General features: G+C 43.2%; 1 protein-coding gene across 3 annotated transcripts in view; it reads right to left on the bottom strand.

Moving 5' to 3' along the window:
• The window catches only part of NEK7 (NIMA related kinase 7), a 176,622-nt gene extending 157,770 nt beyond the window's left edge, over positions 1 to 18,852 (bottom strand). The window contains exons 1-3 of one of the 3 annotated variants that reach the window (XM_038745466.1): positions 18,771 to 18,794; positions 11,797 to 11,979; positions 8,818 to 8,902 (exon numbers count right to left, since the gene is read on the bottom strand). In XM_038745466.1, coding sequence (XP_038601394.1) covers positions 8,818 to 8,874 — 57 coding nt within the window. In that variant the 5' untranslated portion in view covers positions 8,875 to 8,902; positions 11,797 to 11,979; positions 18,771 to 18,794. Of the gene's footprint in view, positions 1 to 8,817; positions 8,903 to 11,796; positions 11,980 to 18,770 lie in introns of all 3 variants that reach the window. The other 2 variants (XM_038745468.1, XM_038745467.1) reach the window with 2 other exon arrangements.
• Positions 18,853 to 24,025: the final 5,173 nt, after the last annotated feature.

A 24,025-nucleotide genomic window follows, 5' to 3' on the forward strand; every position in this document is an offset into this window, starting at 1 on the left:
TTTCCAGGTGACGAACCTTAGCCTTTCAACCTATCTTCATGTGGAAAGTACTCCAATCTCCTTGATCACTTTAGGTGCCCTTCCCTAAATGTTTTCTAGCTCCTTCATGGTCTTCCCAATGCAGTAACCCAGGTCTGGATGCAACACAGTTTTAGGGGGATTTTTTTTGTTTTTTTGCAAGTTTTTTTTTTAAATCACGGGTTTTTGCTAATACTTTTTTGTTAGTGCCCAGCATTTTGGCTGACACCACTGATATTTTGACAGAACAATCAACAATGGCTCGAAGATCTCTTCCCTGAGTCATGAGTGATACCTCAGAGCCCTTTGTATAGTTGTAATTTAAATCATTCTCCCCTACATGTGCTATCTTGCTTGTCCTAAAGCTCATTTGCCATTTTTCCACTCATGTTGTGGGCAACGAATGCGTCTGTTATACTGTCCCGGACTCTCCCAAGCGCTTAGTACAGTGCTCTGCACACAGTAAGAGCTTGATAAGTGCATTTGATTGATTAGCTTTGAGCTCTTTCAGTAGTTAATCCTGTCAGTCCAGCACTTCAGCACCTGGAAGCTTCAGTGTCATCTGAAAACCTAGAGATTGTTTGTTCACACCCTCCTCTGGATCATTTAAAATAACGTTTTATTTTAAATAAAGGGTAAAGGGAAAAGGGAAAAGGGTAGAGGGAAATGGGGGGGAAAACCTCACAGTTTGCTCGATTCCATCCCTAAAAGGAGCAATTTATCCTTTTGTTTCATACCTTCGAGACAGCTGTATCAGATTGTGTTCCTTCTTATGGACAGGGAATGTGTCACGTTTCTTTGTACTTTCCTAAGTGCTGTGCATGATAAATGGCACTCAGTAGATGTTCAATAATAAAAATAATAACTGTGGTATTTGTTAAGTGCTTATTATGTGCCAGGCACTGTACTAAGCACTGGGGTGGATAATAATACGAGATAATTGGGTCGGACACAGTCTCTGTCCCAAATAGGGCTCACAATCTTAATCCCCACTTTACGGATGAAGTAACTGAGGCACAGAGAAATTAAGTGACTTGCTCAAGGTCACCCAGCAGACAAGTGGCAGAGCCGGAATTAGAAAGCCAGAATTAGAAACCAGGTCCTTCTGACTTCCTTCTGACGGACCTAGGAGTCAGAAGGTCATGGGTTCTAATCCCAGCTCTGCCACTAGTCTGCTGTGTGACCTCGGGCAAGTCGTTTCACTTCTCTGTGCCTCAGTTACCTCTTCTGTAAAATGGGAATTGAGTCTGTGAGCCCCGTCATGGGACAACCTGAAGCAGCGTGGCTTAGAGGAAAGAGCCTGGGCTTGGGAGTCAGGGGATGTGGGTTCTAATCCCAGCCCCGCCACTTGTCTGCTGTGTGACCTTGGGCAAGCCACTTAACTTCTCTGTGCCTTAGTTACCTCATCTGTAAAATAGGGACTAAAACTGTGAGCCCCCCACTGCCCCGTTGGACAACCTGATTACCTTGTACCATGTATCTTCCTTGTACGTTTGTACATATTTATTATTCTATTTAATTATTTATTTATTTTACTTGTACATATCTATTCTATTTATTTTATTCTGTTAATATGTTTGGTTTTGTTCTCTGTCTCCCCCTTCTAGACTGTGAGCCCACTGTTGGGTAGGGACTGTCTCTATATGTTGCCAACTTGTACTTCCCAAGCGCTTAGTACAGTGCTCTGCACACAGTAAGCGCTCAATAAATACGACTGATTGATTGATTGACTGATTGATTCCCCAGTGCTTAGAACAGTGCTCGGAACATAGCGCTAAATAAAAAACATTATTGTCTTCTAGACTGTGAGCCCATTGTTGGGTAGCAATTGTCTCCATTTGCTGCTGAACTGTACTTTCCAAGGGCTTAGTACAGTGCTCTGCACATAGTAAGCGCTCAATAAATGCGACCGAATGAATGAATGAATGTACTTATTTCCCCAAATTTCTGTTGCAAATTTCTTTTGCAGGAGAAGCAGCATAGCGCAGTGGAGAGAGCTTGGGAGTCAGAAGGTCATGGGTTCTAATCCCAGATCTGCCCCTTGTCTGTTGTATGACCTGGGCAAGTCACTTCACTTCTCTGTGCCTCAGTTCCCTCACCTGTAAAATGGGAATTGAGACTGTTAGCTCCACGTGGGACAGGGACTGTGTCCAACCTGATTTGCTTGTATCCACCCCAGTGCTTAGTATAGTGTCTGGCACATAGTAAGCGCTTAACAAATAATAATAATGATAATAATAATGGCATTTATTAAGCGCTTACTATGTGCAGAGCACTGTTCTAAGCACTGGGGAGGTTACAGGGTGATCAGGTTGTCCCACAGGGGGCTCACAGTCCTAATCCCCATTTTACAGATGAGGGAACTGAGGCACAGAGAAGTTAAGTGACTTGCCCAAAGTCACATAGCTGACAGTTGGCAGAGCCGGGATTTGAACCCATGACCTCTGACTCCAAAGCCCGTGCTCTTTCCACTGATCCACGCTGCTTATTATTATTAATCCTTTTTCTGCTATAACTTTGAGGTGAATATTATATGTATATGTTTGACATATTTATTACTCTATTTATTTATTTATTTATTTTACTTGTACATATCTATTCTATTTATTTTATTTTGTTAGTATGTTTGGTTTTGTTCTCTGTCTCCCCCTTGTAGACTGTGAGCCCACTGTTGGGTAGGGACTGTCTCTATATGTTGCCAATTTGTACTTCCCAAGCGCTTAGTACAGTGCTCTGCACATAGTAAGCGCTCAATAAATATGATTGATTGATTGATTGATTGATATGGAGCAATGAGGGGATAGATTTCATTTGAGATCAACTAGGGCTCATTGTGGGCAGGGAATGTGTCTGATGTTATATTGTACTATCTCTAGTGCTTAGAACAGTTCTTTGCACACAGTAAGCACTCAATAAATATGATTATTAATAATATTAATAGTAATATTTTTAGAAAAAGGACGGGCAAAGCTGAGGTGTCTTGATTTTTAGGAAAAATATCCACGAAATTTTAGAAACAGACAAAAACACAATCTTAGTTTTGCAAAAGAGTAAAATAAAAAAGAAGTGATGTTGGCTATGTGATCCCTATCTGAAATAACAAGCTAAAATGGCATGCTATATTTTTATTTTACAGGGTACTTTATAAATGTTTTCACTTGTTGAAATCAGGACAGTTATACAAAACACAATAATACACCGATAATTTAAAATCTTGCTTTCTAAAACTAACAAAATAAAACCATCCCTGTGCTACATACAAGAGGCTACATTAGAAAAATTGTGGGAAATGGGCAGGTCATTTCCTAACGTTAGACTCGCCGTCACAGGTTTTGATGTTGGAACAAAAAAAAAAAATAGAAAGGCCAAGCCAAGAATATATAAATCACTCGCTATTATAGAAGGGAACTGGTACTTGGACACTTAAAATGCTGAATTCCAATCTTAGTTTATTCAGTTTGCAGCCAGCCTTCTATTAGTATTACAAAAGTAAAAGAGTCACTCTACTAACCATATGTTGCCACATCACCCCTATTATTCAGGCCAATGGCGTGGAACAAAACAAGGAGAGATTGTCATCCCGGAGCAGAGGCTGTTCTTTCAGAGGCCTTTAAAATAATGTTACTGAGAGTGGCAATGGTTTTCAAAGACTTAATAAGCAGTGACTCCCATATCCCTTGTCAGGTCGCCTTTCTTTCACTGTCTCTCACCGTCAGCCGGAATGCAAGAAGGAAAAGAAAACCTTTTCCCTTCCCGTGCCTTGCCACAGGGCAGCTCAAACCTGGGGTGACACTTGCCCATTTCCAATGGGGCGAGGCTCCCCCCACTTCCCCGCCACAAACACACACAGGATCAGCAAACCGTAGGAATGGTGTGAAAAGAAATGCCGAATAATTCTTCTAATTTTGAAATTTATAGCGTGTGGCAGCCCACCGTCTCACCAGAAAACAATTACTTTCATTTTCGCCTCCTACCACCACGCCGACCTTTCCCAGTTGGCCGTGTCAGTGGGAGGCAAAAATGAAAGTGTTTTCTTTTCCCTTTGAAACGCGAGACTGAAAAAACTGTGGATTTCAAAATCGGCGGTGGTATAAATTTTAAGGCTGGTTCTCCCATTACCTTCCATTAGAAACACATTCAACAGGAGATGCCAAACGTCTAAAGTGCCACTCACCTCAATGGACAAATCTGAGATTACTCCACATCTAGATGTCCCTGGAGATTTTGGGATACCCTTGATGAAATGCTCAAGAAGCTGGAATGGAATTTAAAATGTGGGCCCGTGAGCCCCTTCTAAGACTGTCAGCCCCTTGAAAGCCAGGGACTTTGTGTAATTCTCACGTGAGAATTTTTTCCCGGTGCCTAATTAAGTGTTCTGCACAAAGTAGACACTTACTAAATACTTTTCATTCTGAGCATGAAAGGGAAAGGATCAGGGATTTCAGAAAAGAATGAGGACTGCAAGGGAACAGGCATTGAAGGGCAAACAGGCCAGAAACTTGTCATTTGTAGCTTTTTGAGTCTTCACTGCAAGCTCATCCTCTAGGCTGTAAGGTCTCTTTTCGTTTTGGGAACTTTTTCATGGCATTTGTTAAGTGATCACTACTTGTCGAGCCCTGCTCTAAATGTTGGAGTAGGTACAAGTTAATTAGGTTGGACACAGTCTCTGTCCTGCATTGGGCTCAGTCTAAGTAGGAGGGAGAATAAGCATTTAATCCCCATTTTAAAGTTGAGGAACCGAGGAAGGGAGAAGTTAAGCGACTTGCCCAAGGTGACACAGCAAGCAATTGGCGGAGTCAGGATTAGAATCCAGGTCCTCTGACTCCCAAGCCCATGATCTTCTTACTAGGCTATGGAGGGAACATGCCCGCTATTTCTGATGTACTCTCCCAAGCGCTTAGCAGAGTGCTCTGCACATAGTAAATGCTCAATAAATACCAATAATTGACTGACTGGTGGATGACCAGACACCTCAGATTGTCATATTTATTGAGCGCTTACTGTGTACAGAGCACTGTACTAAGCGTTTGGGAAGTACAAATCAGCAACATATAGAGACGGGCCTTACCCAACAATGTGCTCAGTCTAGAAGAAGGAGACAGACAACAAAATAAAACAAGTAGACAGGTGGCAAGACCATCAAAATAAATAGAACTATAGCTATATACACATCATTAATAAAATAGAGTCATAAATATTTACAAATATACACAAGTGCTGTGGGGAGGGGAAGGGGGTAGGGCAGAAGGAGGGAGTGGGGGCGATGGGGAGGGGAGGAGGAGCAGAGGAAAAGGAGGGGGCTCTGTCTGGGAAGGCCTCCTGGAGGAGGTGAGCTCTCAGTAGGGCTTTGAAAGGAAGAAGAGAGCTAGTTGGAGGATGTGTGGAGCGAAGGCATTCCAGCCAGAGGTAGGACGTGGGCCAGGGGTCGACGAGGTGACAGGCGAGAACAAGACACGGTGCGGAGGTTAGCGGCAGAGGAGCAGAGAGTGTGTGGGCTGGGCTGTAGAAGGGGAGAAGGGAGGTGAGGCAGGAGGGGGCGAGGTGATGGAGAGCTTTGAAGACGACAGTGAGGAATTTTTGCTTCATGCAAAGGTTGATAGGCAACCACTGGAGATTTTTGAGGAGGGGAGTGACATGCCCAGAGTGTTTCTGTACAAAGATAATTCAGGCAGCAGAATGAAGAATAGACTGAAGTGGGGAGAGACAGGAGGATGGGAGATCAGAAAGGAGGCCGATGCAGTAACCCAGTCGGGATAGGATGAGAGAATGAACCAACAACGTAGCAGTTTGGATGGAGAGGAAAGGGCAGATCTTGGCAATGCTGCAAAGGCGAGACTGGCAGGTTTTGGTAATGGATTGGATGTGAGGAGTGAATGAGAGAGCAGAGTCAAGGATGACACCAAGGTTGTGGGCTTGTGAGACGGGAAGGATCGTAGTGCCGTCCACAGTGACGGGAAAGTCAGGGAGAGGACAGGGTTTGGGAGGGAAGATAAGGAGCTCAGTCTTGGACATATTGAGCTTTAGGTGGCGGGCGGACATCCAGGTGGAAATGTCCTGAAGGCAGGAGGAGATACGAGCCTGGAGGGAGGGAGAGAGAACAGAGGAGGAGATGTAGATTTGGGTGTCATCTGCATAGAGATGATAGTTGAAGCCATGGGTGGGAATGAGTTCACCAAGGGAGTGAGTCTGGGGGTTTAGGTCTCAAACAGTAGTGGGAGCCTTTTCCCCACCACCCCCATGGGGTAGGCATGCATCTACGCTATATTACTCCTACCATTACTTTAGCTAGAGGCTACTGTAGTATAGAGGCAGGTGTCACCCACTTTAAGAATCAAAATACTTGAGAAGAGGTCTCCTTCAGGTCACAGCTGAAGGAACCAAGGTAGTTCCATGATGGTTCCCAGAGGTGATTGGGAGTTCTAGGCCATGGGAGGTGTGGGAACAGGAGATGGGTAGGGGAAATCAGGAGAGAAAAGAGAAAGGAGGCCAGCAGGAATGATGCATGTGACTTAATGCAAAGAACACAGGCCTGGGAGTTAGAAGGACCTATGTTCTAATCCCGGCTCTACCACTTGTCTGCTATGTGATCTTGGACAAGTCACTTTAACTTCCCTCTACCTCAGTTTTCTCATCAATAAAATGGGGGTTAAATCCTACTCCACCCCAGTTAGACTGCGAGCCCCACGTGGGCAAGGGACTGTATCTGCCCTGATAATCCAGTATCAACCCCAACACTTAGTAATAATAAGAATAATAATTGTGGTATTTCATTCAATCGCATTTACTGAGAGCTTACTGTGTGCAGAGCAATGTACTAAGCGCTTGGAAAGTACAGTTCGGCAACAGATAGAGACAATCCCTAAGTGCTTACTATATGCCAGGCACTGTACTAAGCACTGGGGTGGATACCAGCAAATTGGGTTGGACACAGTCCCTGTCCCAAATGGGGCTCACAGTCTCAATCCCCATTTTACAAATAAGGTAACTGAGGCCCAGAGAAGTAAAGTGACTTGCTCAAGGTCACACAGCAACAAGTGGTAGAGCCAGGATTAGAACCTTCAGACTCCCAGGCTGATGCTCTGTCCACTATGCCATGCTGCATCTACAGCAGCATAGTACAGTGCTTGGCACATAGTAAATGCTTAGTGAATACCAGCAAAAAAAAAGAGAAAGCAGTGAGAGCTAGTGAAGCACGGAGCTATCAGAACAGCTCGAGGAGAGAGTCAAACTAGGCCTAGAGAAAGGATATTGAAATTGAAGCAGCAGGAGCAGGGATAGGAGTAGTGTCGGGGTGAAAGGAAGGAGTAGGGATGGGGCAGAGGCAAGGGCAGATACACAAAAGCACCACTAGATATATTGTTAATACGCTCTATTTCAGACTATGTGGAAAATGAAAAGTACAAAAATGGCATGGATAATATTCTATTTCTTAGACCATAAAGGAGGTCTTTTCTGTACGTACAATTTCAGTGAAGGCAGCTAAAATGAAGGAAAGGAAAGAAAATCACAGTGACACCTTTGAAGAGTAGCAAATTGTGCTCTCTTTTCTTATCTTTGTAAAAGAAACCAATTGCGGGTTGCTAACGGCCAACATCTACCATTCTGGCTCTGGAACAACTGCCTATTAAAACCTGAATATCCAATTATTTCCTATCAATATAGAGTCCATGCCTAACTAATACACATCCCCAAACAGATTCCGAAAATGATTTCTCCCTCCTCCTCAAGTAATGTGTAAGCACAGTAAACAGGGAGGAGAAGAACAAAAAGAGAGAAACGGACAAATACGAGTTGTACAAGGGGTAATGGGAAGCATCAGCTAGGCTAGAAGACAAAAGGCAGGTTGCAGCATTTGCATTCCAGAAGCAGCTGCAGTCCCCACAATCACACCTTGCTCAGGACGCTTAAAATGTTGAAGGATCATTTAGATCAAGAGACCAACACTATTTTCACTTTTTCCAAAAAGTTGCCCCAGCCAAGTCAGTCAGTCAGTCAATAGTATTTACTGAGCTTTACTGTGTGCAGAGCACTGCACTAAGCACTTGGGAGAGTACAATATTAACAGACACATTCCCTGCCCACAACAAGCTTACAGTCTAGATGAGATTAATATGATTTAAAACCATAATTACATTTGGTGGTATCTTAATGACTTATTACACTTCTTGAGAAGCCATGTGGCCTACTGAATAGAGCACAGGCCTGGGATCCAGAAGGATCTGGGTTCTAATCCCAGCTCTGACACTTGTCTGCTGTGTGATTTTGGGCAAGTCACTTAATTTCTCTGTGTCTCTGTATCTCAGTTACCCCATCTGTAGAATGGGGATTAAGACTGTGAGGCCCTTGTGAGACATGGACAATGTCCATCTTGATAAGCTTGTATCTACCCCAGTGCTTAGTACAGTGCCTGGCATACAGTAAGTGCTTAAGAAATATCATTAAAAAAAACTCCTCAGTGCTTTAATAATAATAATAGTAATGGCATTTATTAAGCGCTTACTATGTGCAAAGCACTGTTTTAAGTGCTGGGGAGGTTACAAGGTGATCAGGTTGTCCCACAGGGGGCTCACAGTCTTAATCCCCATTTTACAGATGAGGTAACTGAGGCCCAGAGAAGTTAAGTGACTTGCCCAAGGTCACACAGCTGACAATTGGTGGAGCCGGGATTTGAACCCATGACCTCTGACTCCAAAGCCCGTGCTCTTTCCACTGGGCCACGCTGCTTTAGACCTGCAAAACTGGCTTTTATTATATTGGCTTCTATACTGAATATTTCTACACTAATTCAAAATAAAGTACCTGTGGCTGAAACTGTGGAACTGGTGGGCCTTGCATGCCTTGTGGCTGTTCATCCATTTTATTAACCAACAGGCACGTTCAGAGTCTGCAAAAAAGGAAAAAAGAAAAATATTTCATTTGCACGTTCATCAAATTATCAGTATCCTGAGGAACTGAGTCATGAAAATAAATCAGTCTGCTTACTCCTGAAGCAAAAGAACCACCTGAATACCTTAGAACAGTGCTTTGCACATAGTAAGCGCTTAATAAATGCCATCATCATCATACCTGCCTTTCCATAAAATATTTAAAAAGAGAATGCACCCGAAATTATGCCTGATTACTAATCTTCAAGCACATGATTCTCAAAAGTCCACCAGTCCATTTAATTATTGAATATTCTGAATTAAAACCTGGAGTTTCCCTTAGAGCATGCAAAACGATGGCCCACTGACAATCAATGTCTAGTTCAAGTGCTGGAAGTGTCATTTTTTACACAAATCCACCCACTCTTACCAACAGGGCTGACACAAATAAAATTATCAGTAGCAGCACTTACTGAACATCTGCTACGTTGCAGAATCTTGTACCTACATATGTTCTCAATGAAAACTTCTATTTTATTGCTATCTTTAGTGTTTTGATGACCATCTAAAAAGGATCAAGTGGAAAATGGGAAGCATGAGAAGCAGTGTCGCTTAGTGGAAAGAGCATGGGTTTGGGAGTCAGAGGTCATGGGTTCTAATCCCACTCCACCACTAGTCAGCTGTGTGACTTTGGGCCAGTCACTTAACTTCTCTGTACCTCAATGACCTCATCTGTCAAATGGGGATTAAGGCTGTAAACCCCATGTGGGACAACCTGATTAACTTGTATCTACCCCAGCACTTACAACAGTGCTTGGCACATAGTTAATGCTTAACTAGTACCACTATTATTATTATTATTATTAAAATGCATGTGATATTAGGTAGTCTAACATTATTAAACCCAAAATGCTGTACAACAAGAAGAAATTAAATTACATTTTCAAATAAAGATATTATACTTATAGTAGAAAGCCAGATAACCAAACTATTACGGCTGAGACTGTTCCAGAAAATTGAAAATAATTAGTTCTGGCTATCTCTGACAATGCCCATCCAATTTTTGTCACATTAGATGTCTTTTTTCCAGGATCTGAACAAGTCTCAATTTGAAAAAATTGTTTTTGAGGTAATCAGTAATCGTTGGTACAGTGCTCTGCAAACAGTAAGTGCTCAATAAATATGATTGAATGAATTTTTTTATTTTGCTTTAGTGGATGAGGTACTGAGGATATATCAATCAATCAATCAATCAATCGTATTTATTGAGCGCTTACTGTGTGCAGAGCACTGTACTAAGCGCTTGGGAAGTACAAGTTGGCAACATATAGAGACAGTCCCTACCCATATATGAAAAAACATTCATCATTATTTACTGCACGAACTTTATTTGAAGTCCAGAATTTCAGAATACTTTCAGAAGCCCAAAATAAGGTAATTGAACAAAAACATGACCCAGTTAAACATTCTGGTCTAAAATAAATGTTCGGAACTAGGTAATGTAAACCTCAAATGGTAGGCTTTAAACAGAAACACGTGGCCACTTGAGGGTAAAAAAAACTGTAAAACAAAAATTAGTATTTACTGGATTTACCATGACTAATTCCAACCACAAGGATTGCAATGATTACCAACAGTGAAAAAACCAACTAACTACCAAAAATACCCTCAACAGTGAAAGAAAATCTTCAGCCAAACGGTGTCCTTCATTCAACTGGGAGCTTTGAAATGTGAGCCCACTGCTAGGTAGGGACTGTCTCTATATGTTACCAACTTGTACTTCCCAAGCGCTTAGTACAGTGCTCTGCACACAGTAAGCGCTCAATAAATACGATTGATGATGATGATGAATTGGAAAAGGAGTTGAGGGAGAAAGAATGTCATTGGACAAAAATGATAGCTCTCAAAGACTATAGGAACACCATTGCCGATTTCACAATTTTAATGACTTGCTAAATTCTTTAGTCTCGGATAAGTCAGCTCATTACAACCTAAGGAAAACTCTACAACACTATTGTCCCAATAATTTAATTTTAACTTTGCTCTGACTCAAGGATACTTATCAATCTCATTTCAGAGGACCAAATAAATCCACAACTCCTACGCAGTAAGTAGTATGCCGCTCGATTCCCAGAATTCAATTAATGTCAAACTTAACTTCAAAAGCCTTTCATCATAAACCTTCCTAGTCAGGAGTTTTGTCTATAAAAGAATGAATTAGCGGCTGAAGAGCAGTGTCATAGCTTGATACAGTAGTCAAAATGAAACCTAAAACAATACACAGTCCCAATGAAGAATTAAAATAAACTAGTGATAAATATTTAAGTGAAATACTAAATCTAAATCAATCTAGCTCTCATTAAATTACTACCTAGGTTATTCAATATCTATTTAGTCAGAATAAGATGCACGTAAAAATATGACCTCGATAAAAACAGATACATTTTGATTTTACTTTATTTGAAAATATGATTTTGTTCTTTATCAACATTTTAAAACAACACAATCATGTTCTCAAATTCTTGGATCAATATCAGTGAGCTTTAAGTTAGAAAGAAAAATATTTTCCTTCCGACCCAATATGAACTATCAAACACACGAAACAAAGAAAGAATGAAGAAAGCTGGGAGAAAGCCAAAGCCAAAGCCAGAGCATGTACTTCTCGGGGATCACTACTCCGGCTTCAAAAACTCAACTTCTGTTAAACAACAAAATAAACTCCATTTGATCACAATATGCGGTGTGACAATTTATCCTTCTATGGACGAATTATGCCTTTACACTGTTCTCAAAATCCTCAACTTTAAGAAATCCTTTCAGTGAAGCAATTATCTAAAGTGATTAGCCAGAAAAACCAAAAAGGAATCAATCTGAAGAGAGACTACTACAAAGTAGCTTTTCGAAATCATTTTACCTCTTAGAATTGCAAGAGTAAGAGCAAACCCGTTTTTAGCATCAACAGCAGTCCCTTCTCGAGTTGCAGATCTTGTCGGATCCTATTTTAGTTCCTCCTAAAGGTTTCAGCTACACAAATACTGGAGAGATTCTTTTCTTTCTCCTCAGACTACAACAGGACACTCTCCGTTGACTGAAGCAGCTAAAACAAGCAGAATAATGGCGAAAGAGTTGGAGATTATTTTATTTCAGTGACGCTAGTGGCCTACCAAACAGAAGCTGTTAATCTTTATACATACGTAGCTCTGAGAAAATGAAAGGAAACCGTGAAAGGCTTACGCTTGACTGATACTTGGCACTGTCTGAAATCTCAAGAGCTGAGCTAAATATTTTTCTTGGCCCCTCAGTAGCCATTCAGTAGAAATGATGTGCTCCTGACCGCAACTTTGCATCTCTGTTTGACTGAGTCAGCCAGCATCCTCCCAGTGGTGTTGTCTAGCCCTTCTCTTTAGGTGGTTAATCCACCCACGATACTGACTTTACTTTCCACTTCTGAATTTCTGCCTTGCAGTTCCTGAGTGTGAAGGCTAGTCACATATATCCGCCATATCGAGTTAATCGGGGGTTTGAGAAGGGTAGACTGGGCAAGCAAGACGACTGTTGTTTTTTCCTGGAAATGTGAAATATCACTCACCAGAGATATTAAGAAGGAGAAGACAGTGATGCTAGCCACGGGAAATGTAATTACATTAATATTAGGCGATCAGTGATCAAATCTTCCCCGATCATCTGTAAAGGGCCAAGAAGAGCCCTGAATTCCTGCCAGCAGGAACACTGAGAAATTGTTATGATTTCTAAAGATATTACCATAAGCAGAGCGATAAAACTGGAAAATAGCTGGCAGCTGCTGTTTGTTCCAAAACACTTAGCAGTCAGACTTTGTTACTTTGGAAGCCTGATGAGGCCCAAACTGGCAAAACTTGGGAGCTGAATAACGTTTTTCATATATCCTGCATTAAAACTAGGTTCACCGTAGATTGCAAACGTAGGCAGGGAGCAATAAAAACGTAATAATAATAATAATGATAGCATTTATTAAGCGCTTACAATGCAAAGCACTGTTTGAAGCGCTGGGGAGATTACAAGGTGACCAGGTTGTCCCACGGGGGGCTCACAGTCTTAATCGCTTAGTACAGTGCTCTGCACACAGTAAGCGCTCAATAAATATGATTGATGGATTGATTAATCCCCATTTTACAGATGAGGTAACTGAGGCCCAGAGAAGTGAAGTGACTTGCCCAAAGTCACAGAGCTGACAGTTGGCGGAGCCGGTATTTGAACCCACGACCTCTGACTCCAAAGCCCGTGCTGTTTCCAATGAGCCACGCTGGCTTCTCTAATCACAAGCTCACACCCATACCTTTTTAGGGAGGCACAGATAATGCTTTTTATGACAGCGGCCAAAAGATATAAACTCCCTAGATGAATGATCAGGCTGAGTTTCATAGCAAACTTCTTCCTTGCACATGTCATATTTAAAAACTGTTTAGCCACAACCTCTGAGGATTATGATAGATGCACAGATTCCCACATCTGGTGGGAGGAAAAAAGAGAAAGACCTCTTTCCCTCTGCTCTCTCTACTTCCGACCTTGCCAACGACTTTGTTGACAAAATAGAAAGCAGTGGGTATTGAGCTCCCAAACACCTTCCCCTCATCACTTAACTCCCTCACATTTCCAGATCAATTCTGTCATCCTCCTCCACTACCTCTCAAGAGCTCTCCCACCTCCTTTCAAAATCTATCTCCACTATTAAGCCCCGATCCCTTCCTTTCTCACTTTGGAAAAACACGAGGAGCGCTTGTCTCCCTTTCTTGATCACCATCTTCCAACTACTCACTCTCTGCTAGTTCCTTTCCAGGACCAAAGCAGAATTCCTAATCTTCCCAACCAAACCCAATCAAACCCTGTCCTCTCCCAGACCTCCCCATAACTGTAGACAACACCACCATCCTCCCTGTCTCACAAGTCCATACCTTGGCACTATCCTCAGCTCACTTTTCAGTCAATCAATCAATGGTAACTGTTGAATAGTTAACGTGTGCAGACCACTGCACTAAGTGCTTGATAGAGTACAAAGCAAATTTCTCTCATTCAACGTATATTTGGTCTGTTACCAAACCCTGGCAGTTCTACCTTCACAACATGTCTGGAATCTGTCCTCCCTCTCCACCCAGACTACTGTCATGCTGATTCAAGGACTTGACTACTAATAATTATTAATAATAATAATAATAATAATAATAATAATAATGGCATTTGTTAAGCACTATGTGCCAAGCACTGTTCTAAGGACCGGGGTAGATATGAGTTCAGATTGGACACAGTCCCTGTCCCACATGTCCCACTTTTAACCCTCATTTTACAGATGAGGTCCCTGAGGCCCAGAGAAGTGATGTGACTTGTCCAAGTTCACATGGCATACATGTGGTGGAGCCAGGACTTGAACCCAGGTCCTTCAGACTCCCAGGCTCTATCCATTACACCACGCTGCAAGGGCTTCCTTACTGACCTTCCTTCCTCTCACCTCTCCCCTCTCCAATCCGCACTTCACTGCAGCTTGGATCATTTTTCTAAAAAACACTCAGTCCATGTCCCCCCTCGCCTCAAAAGCCTCTAATATTTGTACATCTATCTCTGCCTCAAACAGAAACTCCTAACCATTGGCTTTACAACACTCTACCAGCTCTCCCCCTTCTATCTTCATCATCATCATCAATGGTATTGCTAGAGCATATATTGTGGGCAGACACTGTACTAAGGGCTTGGGTGAGTACGATACAACAGAGTTGGTAATGATAATAATAATAATGGCATTTATTAAGCGCTTACTATGTGCAAAACACTGTTCTAAGCACTGGGGAGGTTACAAGGTGATCAGGTTGTCCCACAGGGAGCTCACAGTCTTCATCCCCATTTTACAGATGAGGTAACTGAGTCACAGAGGAGTTAAGTGACTTGCCCAAAGTCACACAGCTGACAATTGGTGGAGCCGGGATTTGAACCCATGACCTCTGACTCCGAAGCCCGTGCTCTTTTCACTGAGCCGCGCTGCTTCTCTAAACACAGAGACACATAGACACATTCCCTACCCACAGTGAGATTACCATCTAGAGGGGGAGAAAGACACTAATATAAATAAATTAGAGTATATAATTTATAGATCTGCATCTAAGTGCTTTGGGGCTCAGGGTGAGGCAAATATCAAATGCCCAAAGGTCACAGATTCAAGTGTATAGATGACACAGACCGGAGAGAGAGAGCTGGGGAAAGAGGGCTTAACTGGGGAAGGCCTCTTGGAAGAGATGTGACCTCAATAAGGCTTTAAAAATGGGGAGAGTGGTAGTCTGGCCTATACAGAGGCAGGGAGGGTGTCCCAGGCCAGAGGGAGGACGTGGACAAGGGGTCCGCTGTGAGCTAGACGAGATCAGAAACTGGTGAGCAAGCTGGAGCTAGAGGAGCGGAGTGTGTGGGTTGGCAAGGAATATGTCTGTTTGTTGTTGCATTATACTCTCCCAAGTGCTTACTTGGGAGTGTGAGCCCCACTTGGGACAACCTGGTTACCCTTTATCTACCCCAACACTTAGAACAGTGCTCAGTGCATCATAAGTCCTTTAACAAATACCATAATTATTATAGAGACAAACCCTACCCAACAACGGATTCACAGTCTAGAAGGGGGAGAGACCAAACCAAACAAGTAGACGGGCATCCGTAGCGTCAATATAGAGAGAATTATAGATATATGTGCGTGATTAATTAAAGAAATAGAATAATAAATATGTACATATATACACGAGTTTTGTGGGGCGGGGAGGGGAGTAGGGCAGAGGGAAGGAGTCGGGGCGATGGGGAGGGGAGGAGGAACAGGGGAAAGGGGGGACTCAGTCTGGGAAGGCCTCCTGGAGAAGGTGAGCTTCCAGTAGGGCACGGAGACGGGTTGGCAGGCGCTGGAGGTTTTGAGGCGGCGGAGGTGTGTGACAAACCACGAAGAGGAGAGACTCATATATATGTATATATGTTTGTACATATTTATTATTCTATTTATTTATTTATTTTACCTGTACATATCTATTCTATTTATTTTATTTTGTTAGTATGTTTGGTTTTGTTCTCTGTCTCCCCCTGTTAGACTGTGAGCCCACTGTTGGGTAGGGACCATCTCTATATGTTGCCAACTTGGACTTCCCAAGCGCTTAGTACAGGACAGTGCTCTGCACACAGTAAGCGCTCAATAAATACAATTGATTGATTGATTGATTGATAATTTACAAGTTTATTGGGTCAGGCACAATCCCTATCCCATATGGGGCTCGCAGTATAATGTAAGAGGGAAAACAGGTATTAAATCCCCATTTGGCAGGATTCATTCTGTTCATTCAATCATATTTATTGAGCCCTTACTGTGTGCTGAGCACTGTACTAAGTGCTTGCAAAAGTATAATACAACAATAAGCAGACACATTCCCTGCCCACAACAAGCTTACAGTCTAGAGGTATTAACCTTGGTTTTTCTGACACAGTCCTTTAAAGCTTCTCCTCTTACCTCTCTGCCGATCCCTTTCTGTCCTTTTCACGAGCACTTTTTTTGCCTATTACCCAGAAGTCATGAGTCCCGTTCTCTTCTCAATCTAGACTCACTCCCTTGGAGAGCTCACACCCGCCTTCCTGCCTGGACCTCTCTTTCCCTTCCTTGAAAGATTATTTGGCTCTTGGCATCTTCAAAGCTGAAATTTCAGCTTCTGAATTTTCTGAAATTTTTGAAATTTCAGCTCCTCCAGGATGGTTCTTCCTAGTTAGTTTCTAATCTCACTACCTTATATCCCCTCTACTGCCACTTTAGTGTCTGGATATCCGCACCCCCCTATTCACTTCAGTGCATGATTTTATATTTAGAGAAGCAGCGTGGCTCAGTGGAAAGAGTGTGGGCTTGGGAGTCAGAGGTCATGAGTTCTAATCCCAGCTCTGCCACTTACCATCTGTGTGACTTTGGGCAAGTCACTTAACTTCTCTGGGCCTCAGTTACCACATCTGTAAAATGAGGATTAAGACTGTGAGCCCCACCTGGGACAACCTGATTATGTTGTATCTCCCCCAGTGCTTAGAACAGTGCTTGGCACATAGTAAGCACTTACCAAATACCAAAATTATTATTATTATTATTATTATTATTATTATTATTATATTCTACTTCTTTTTCCTATCTATAGTTTGTTTTAGTGTCTGCTGTAGTTTACTTTTGTGAATTCATTCATTCATTCAGTCGTATTTATTAAGCCCATACTGCATGCAGAGCACTGTACTAAGCACTTGGGAAGTACAATTCAGCAACAAATAAAGACAATCCCTGCCCACAACAGGCTCAGTTCTTTGAGGGCAGTGACCAAGTCCAGTAATTCTCCTATACTCTCCCACGGCACAGTATTCTTCAATATTGCTCAAAATTTATTTTTGATTGATACCAGAGTCCTTGTTCAAACTTATTTAATAATAATAATAATAATAATAATAATGGCATTTATTAAGCGCTTACTATGTGCAAAGCACTGTTCTAAGCGCTGGGGAGGTTACAAGGTGATCAGGTTGTCCCACAGGGGGTTCACAGTCTTAATCCCCATTTTACAGATGCGGTAACTGAGGCCCAGAGAAGTTAAGTGACTTGCCCAAAGTCACACAGCTGACAAGTGGCGGAGCCGGGATTTGAACCCCTGACCTCTGACTCCAAAGCCCGTGCTCTTTCCACTGAGCCACGCTGCTTCAGCGCGTTTAATGACACACATTCCACATACAGTCCTACAAAGTTCTAACTTTGGTTCATTCACACCCACCTGACCACAACCAAAAGTTAAATTTGATTGACCTAAAGTTTTCGTAGATTCAGAGTCTGTTCAATAAAATGTTCACCACTCTTCTCTCCAGGATCTACACTCAACAGAATTGCTTAACGTTCGTGTTTTACATAACTCTAGCCATATCCACAAAAACACATATGTACTACAAAAAATACCCCATCTTCCCAAGACACATCTTTTTCTTCCCTTACTTGCATCCTCCAGACTCTCCTCTCCTTCCTCTTTCTGGCCCCATCATATACCTTCTTAAGGTCCCCCTCTCCTGTCCTCTAGAAACCATCCCTCAGCTCCATCCCTGCCTCCTAGGACAGTCACTTAACTTCTCTGTGCCTCAGTTACCTCATCTGTAAAATGGGGATTAAAACTGTGAGCCCCTCGTGGGACAACCTGATCACCTTGTAACCTTCCCAGCACTTAGAACAGTGCTTTGCACATAGTAAGTGCTTAACAAATGCCATCATCATCCCTAATTTTCCTCTCCCGGGCCCATATCACTCCTCTCCTTCCTCTTTCTGGCCCCTTCAAATACCTTCTTAAGGTCTCTCTCTCCCGTCCTGTAGAAACCATCCCTCAGCTCCATCCCTGCCTCCTAGGACATCCCTAATTTTCCTCTCCCGGGCCCATATCACTCTTCTTTTTCCTAGGTTTCCCATTCAGAGAAGCAGCATGGCCTAGTGGACAGAGCACGGGCCTGGGAATCAGAAGGACCGGGGTTCTAAACCATTCCCTCATTCCTTCATTCACTCTTATTTATCGAGTGCTTATTATGTGCAGAGCACTGTACTGAGCGCTTGGGAGAGTACAGTGTAACAATAAGCAGATGCATTCTCTGCCCACGACAAGCTTACAGTCTGCCACGTCATCTGTGTGACCTTGGGCAAGTGACTTAATGTCTCTATGCCTCTGTTCCCTCAGCTGTAAAACGGTGATTAAGACTGTGAGCCCCAAGTGGGACAGGGACTGTGCCCAACCCCATTTGCTTGTATCCACCCCGGCACTTAGAACAGTGCCCGGCACATAGTAAACGCTTAACAAATGCCACAATTATTATCGTTATTATTAGGTTCCCCCCTTCACTTACTCCGAGTTGGGTCCTCCCTCCCAAGATCTTCCTCTCTGCAACCCCCTCAACAGCTCCTGGCCAGACACAGAGCCATGTTCACAGAGACTGAAGAATTCACACCTACAGGCTCCCAAAGGAGAGACACGGCCCCGACAACGGGACGAAGGTTAAGTGACCGCTGGCCGGGCGAAAATCCTGGCACAGATCCTTTAGGAGCTGCTGCTGGAACTCGTCCAGCCAGTCGCAGGCCAAGACCGCAGACCCGGTCACAGGCACATTTCTTACCGCCACCACGGTCTGGCCGAGTTCACGCCCACCGGACTCGATGAATCCCGGCCACGTTTTCGGTTTAGCCGGCCACGATGGCCAGGAAATCAGAAGTCGCTTAAACCTACCTTCTCCAGTTACCTGGACTGTTCCAGGCATTTGTAAGTAGGGACTTTAGTTTCTGTTTGGAAAGGGTGGGGAGGGAAGAGCGCTTATGTCAAACTGAGGGGGTGGAAGGTGGGGGGGAAAGGAGGGAGGTAAATTGGAATGGCATTGTTTATTGTTATATTCTACTCTCCCAATGCTTAGTACAGTGCTTGGCACGTAGTAAGCGCTTAACAAATGCCAACATTATTATTACAGTGCTCTGCACACAGTAAGCGCTCAATAAACACGACCGAATGAATGAAAAAGATGCTGCAGGTCATAATGAGCAAGAGGCCTTCCCCATTAAGCTCTCTTTTCCTATCCCACATTGATCATACACTTGGATCTGTGGCCTTTGAATATTTGATATTCTCCCCACCCCCAATCCCACAGCATTTATGTATATATCTTTATATTATATCTCATAAGTTACTTATCTATTCATATTAATGTCTGTCTCCCCCTCTAGACCATAAGTTCGTTAAGGGCAGGGAACGTGCCCGCTAATTCTGTTGTACTGTACTCTCCCAAACTCTTAGCACAGTGCTCTGCGCATAGTAAGTGCTCAATAAATACCACTGACTGAATGGGTTTCTCCCGGACATAATCCCACCATCCAATTACCGCGTAAACCCTCTGTGATCTGTAATTGGCCTAGGCACATTACAGGGCTCAGACTCAACACAGAGAGTAACTCCTCCTTCTTTAGTATGCACATAGATATATATAGTTCCCTGGAACTTGGTGTATGCCGGTATCTGGATTGCTTTGTGCTGACACTGACATTGGCAAGAAAGACTGACTTTGGGGGAGTCATGCCCTCTTGAATGAACCCACCATTTTCTTTCCTGCCCCTTGTAACTAGTAAGGTGGATTGACGAAGCTGAAGCTACCTAATCTTTTTTTCTGGTACTGGTTAAGTGCTTAGTATGTTCCAGGCACTGTACTAAATGCTGGGATGGATCAATCAATCAATCAATCGTATTTATTGAGCGCTTACTGTGTGCAGAGCACTTTACTAAGCGCTTGGGAAGTACAAGCTGGCAACATATAGAGACAGTCCCTACCCAACAGTGGGCTCACAGTCTAGAAAGGGGAGATAGAGAACAAAACCAAACATACTAACAAAATAAAATAAATAGAATAGATAGGTACAAGTAAAATAAATAGAGTAATAAATATGTACAAACATACATACATATATACAGGTGCTGTGGGGAAGGGAAGGAGGTAAGATGGGGGGATGGAGGGGGGATGAGGGGGAGAGGAAGGAAGGGGCTCGGTCTGGGAAGGCCTCCTGGAGGAGATGAGCTCTCAGTAGGGCCTTGAAGGGAGGAAGAGCAGGAAGACATCCAAATACAGATGTCCTGAAGGCAGGAGGAGAGGCAAGCCTGGAGGGAGGGAGCTGAGAAGTCAAGGAGGATTAAAATTGAGTAGGAGCCATTGGATTTGGCAAGAAGGAGGTCATTGGCGGCCTTTGAGAGTGCGGTTTCAGTGGAGTGGAGGGGGCAGAAGCCAGGTTGGAGGGGGTCCTGGAGGAGAGAGTTGGAGGAGAGGAATTCACAGCAGCAGGTGTAGACAACTTGCTCCAGGAGTTTGGAAAGGAAGGGTACAAGCTAAGTAGGTTGGACGCAGTCCATATTCCACATAATAATAATTGCGGCATTTGTTTAGCACTTACTATGTGCCAGGCACTGTATGAAGCGCTGGGTTGGACACAAGCAAATCGGGCTGTACACAGTCCCTGTCTTCACACGGGGGTCACGGTTTTAAGCCCCATTTTACAGATGAGGTACATGAGGTACAGAGAAGTGACTTGCCCAAAGCCACACAGCAGACAAGTAGCAGAGCAGGGATTAGAACCTATGGCCTTCGGACTCCTAGGCCCATTCAGAGCACTGTACTAAGCGCTTGGGAAGTACACGTTGGCAACATATAGAGACGGTCCCTACCCAACAACGGGCTCATCCACTATACTGTGTTGCTTGGATGAGGGAACGGAGGCACAAAAAAGTTAAGAGACTTGCCCAAGGTCACACAGTAGACAAGTGGCGGGGCCAGAATTAGAACCCAGATCCTTCTGACTCCCAAGGCCGTGTGCTAACCTGCAGGCCATGCTACTTCTCAATCGCCTCATCTCTTTCTGGGGAGAAAGAAAGGAGGTACCACCAGCAAATTCAGAGCCAGAAAGATCAACTATCCACTCCATGGGATAACAAGTCCCCCATTGGGAAAACAGAAGGATCGGCAGTTGTGTCCTAAACAATACCACTTCCAGCAAGTAGGCAAGAGACAGCAACCCCTTCTATACCCCCACATAGAATTAAAAGCCAGCCACTCTGGCTCCATCTTTGTTGAAGGCCCTCTCCACCCCGACTCAATCCCCCTCTGCCCTGAATACTTCAATCTTTACAGAGAATGAGTCTTCCAACACTTGTTGCATTATTATTATTATTATTATTATTATTATTATTATTATACTTGTTAAGCACTTACTATGTGTCAAGCACTGTACTAAGCACTGGGGTAGAAACAAGATAATCAGATGGGACAAAGTTCCTCTCCCACATGGCGCTCACTGTACTCTCCCAAGCACTTACTACAATGCTTTGCACACAGCAAGTGCTCAATAAATACCACTGATTGATTGATAGGAATCAAGTACAGTGTCTTGATGGACACTGGGATCTTTTAGGAAGTTACAGAATGGATATTTACAAAAAAGTTCAGCAGCAATTTATCTTGCAAGCATGCTTTCAGGAAACATGTTAGATATTTAATATTCAACTTTTTATGTAGTGGGTTTTGTTTTATTTATATTTATGTCTGTCTCTCCCTCTAGACTGTAAGCTCGCTATGGACAGGGAATGTGTCTGCTAGTTCTGTTATGCTGTACTCTCCCAAATGTAGTGCTTTGCTCACAGTAAGTGCTTAATGAATACCAGTAATAATAATACCTGTGGCATTTGTTAAGTGCTTACTGTTAAGTGGCACTTGTTAAGTGTACTAAATGCTGGGGTGGATAAAAAGCAAATTGGGTTGGACACAGTCTCGGTCCCAAATGGGGCTCCCAGACTCAATCCCCATTTTACAGATGAGGGAACTGAGGCACAGAGAAGTGAAGTGATTTGCCCAAGATCACAATTACTGACTGATTGATTGAAAGGGTGAAGATAGGAGCAGAAAGCAAACTTCATTTTACATTCATTTCTGCTAAAATTTGGGGTTTTAATACATGACTTAGATGTAACGCAATGGAAGTATTAGGAAACGTTCTTCCCACAACCCCAACCAGCTCTGGGTATAACACAAGCCGCAGGTTGGTGCAAGTCGATTTGCTGTTGGAAGAAACAGTTGGGCACATATGTTTGGAAAACCGTCAAGATGCTGCTATATTTTCCAGCCCCTGCCTCAGCCTTCCTGTACAGTATTGCACAATACTTGATGTTTCCTTGTGTTCCTGCAACTTTTTGATATTTAATAAAGTAACAACCAGAAGCAAGACTGTTCATCCTGCTAAAGATAAGAGAGAATTTGTATCAAAAGAGATTAATGTTGATGGTATACTAATAATGATGATAATCGTAATAGTGATAGTGGTGTCTGTCAAGCGCTATGTGCCAAGCACTGTACCAAGCACTGGGTAGCTGGTTGGACACAGTCCCTATCCCACAAGGGGCTCACAGTCTAAGTAGGAGGGAAGAACAGTTCTTGAATCCCCATTTTACAGAAAAGGAAACTGAAACACAGAGAAGTTAAGTAACTACTTATCAATCGCATTTATCAATCAATCAATCGTATTTATTGAGCGCTTACTGTGTGCAGAGCACTGTACTAAGCACTTGGGAAGTACAATGAGCACTTAATGTGTGCAGAACACTGTACTAAGCACTTGGGAAATTACAATACAACCAAGTTGGTAGACACACTCCCCACCTACAACAAGCTCACTGTCTAGACGGCCAAGCGCTGGGCCAAAGTCACCCAAGAGACAAGTTCTAACAACCTACCCCCTGATTAATTCCTGTTGAATGAGTGTTTACTATCAATCAATTAACCAATGGCATTGCCGAACTGTACTTTCCAAGCGCTTAGCACAGTGCTCTGCACACAGTAAGTCCTCAATAAATATGATTGATTGAATAAATCAGTGAATTTCTTGAGCGCTTACTGTATGCAGAGCACTACACTAAACTCTTGTACAATGAGTAGCAGTACAATGAGAGAGCGGGAGAGTACAACGAGAATAGTATGAGAAACAACATGGCTCAGTGGAAAGACCCCGGGCTTGGGAGTCAGAGGTCATGGGTTCAAATCCCAGCCCCACCATTTGTCAGCTATATGACCTTGGGCAGGCCACTTAACTTCTCTGTGCCTCAGTTACCTCATCTGTAAAATGGGGATTAAGTTTGTGAGCCCCACCTGGGACAACCTGATCACTTAGTATCCCCCAGTGCTTAGAACAGTGCTTCACACATAGTAAGCGCTTAACAAATACCATCATTATTATTACAATGCAACAGAGTCAGTAAACATGTTCCCTATCCACAAGTAGCTTATGGTCTAGAGCGGGAGACAGGCATTACAATAAACTATGGATATGTACATAAGTGCTGTGGGGCTGAGGTTGGGGTGACTATCAAGTAATTAAATGATATGAGTGCACAGGTGACGTAGAAGGGAGAAGTTAGGGAGGTGAGGGGTTAGTCAAAGAAGGCTCTTGGAGGAGATGGGATTTTAATAAGGTTCTGAAGGTGTGGAGAAAAGTGGCCTGTCGTATATGAAGCAGTTTTGAGAGTTTTGTACAAAACTCTTCAGTCCATGTTTCTCCGCTCCTCAAGAACCTCCCGTGGTTACCC

Source organism: Tachyglossus aculeatus, chromosome 4, assembly GCF_015852505.1.
Source record: "Tachyglossus aculeatus isolate mTacAcu1 chromosome 4, mTacAcu1.pri, whole genome shotgun sequence".
NCBI lineage: Eukaryota > Metazoa > Chordata > Mammalia > Monotremata > Tachyglossidae > Tachyglossus > Tachyglossus aculeatus.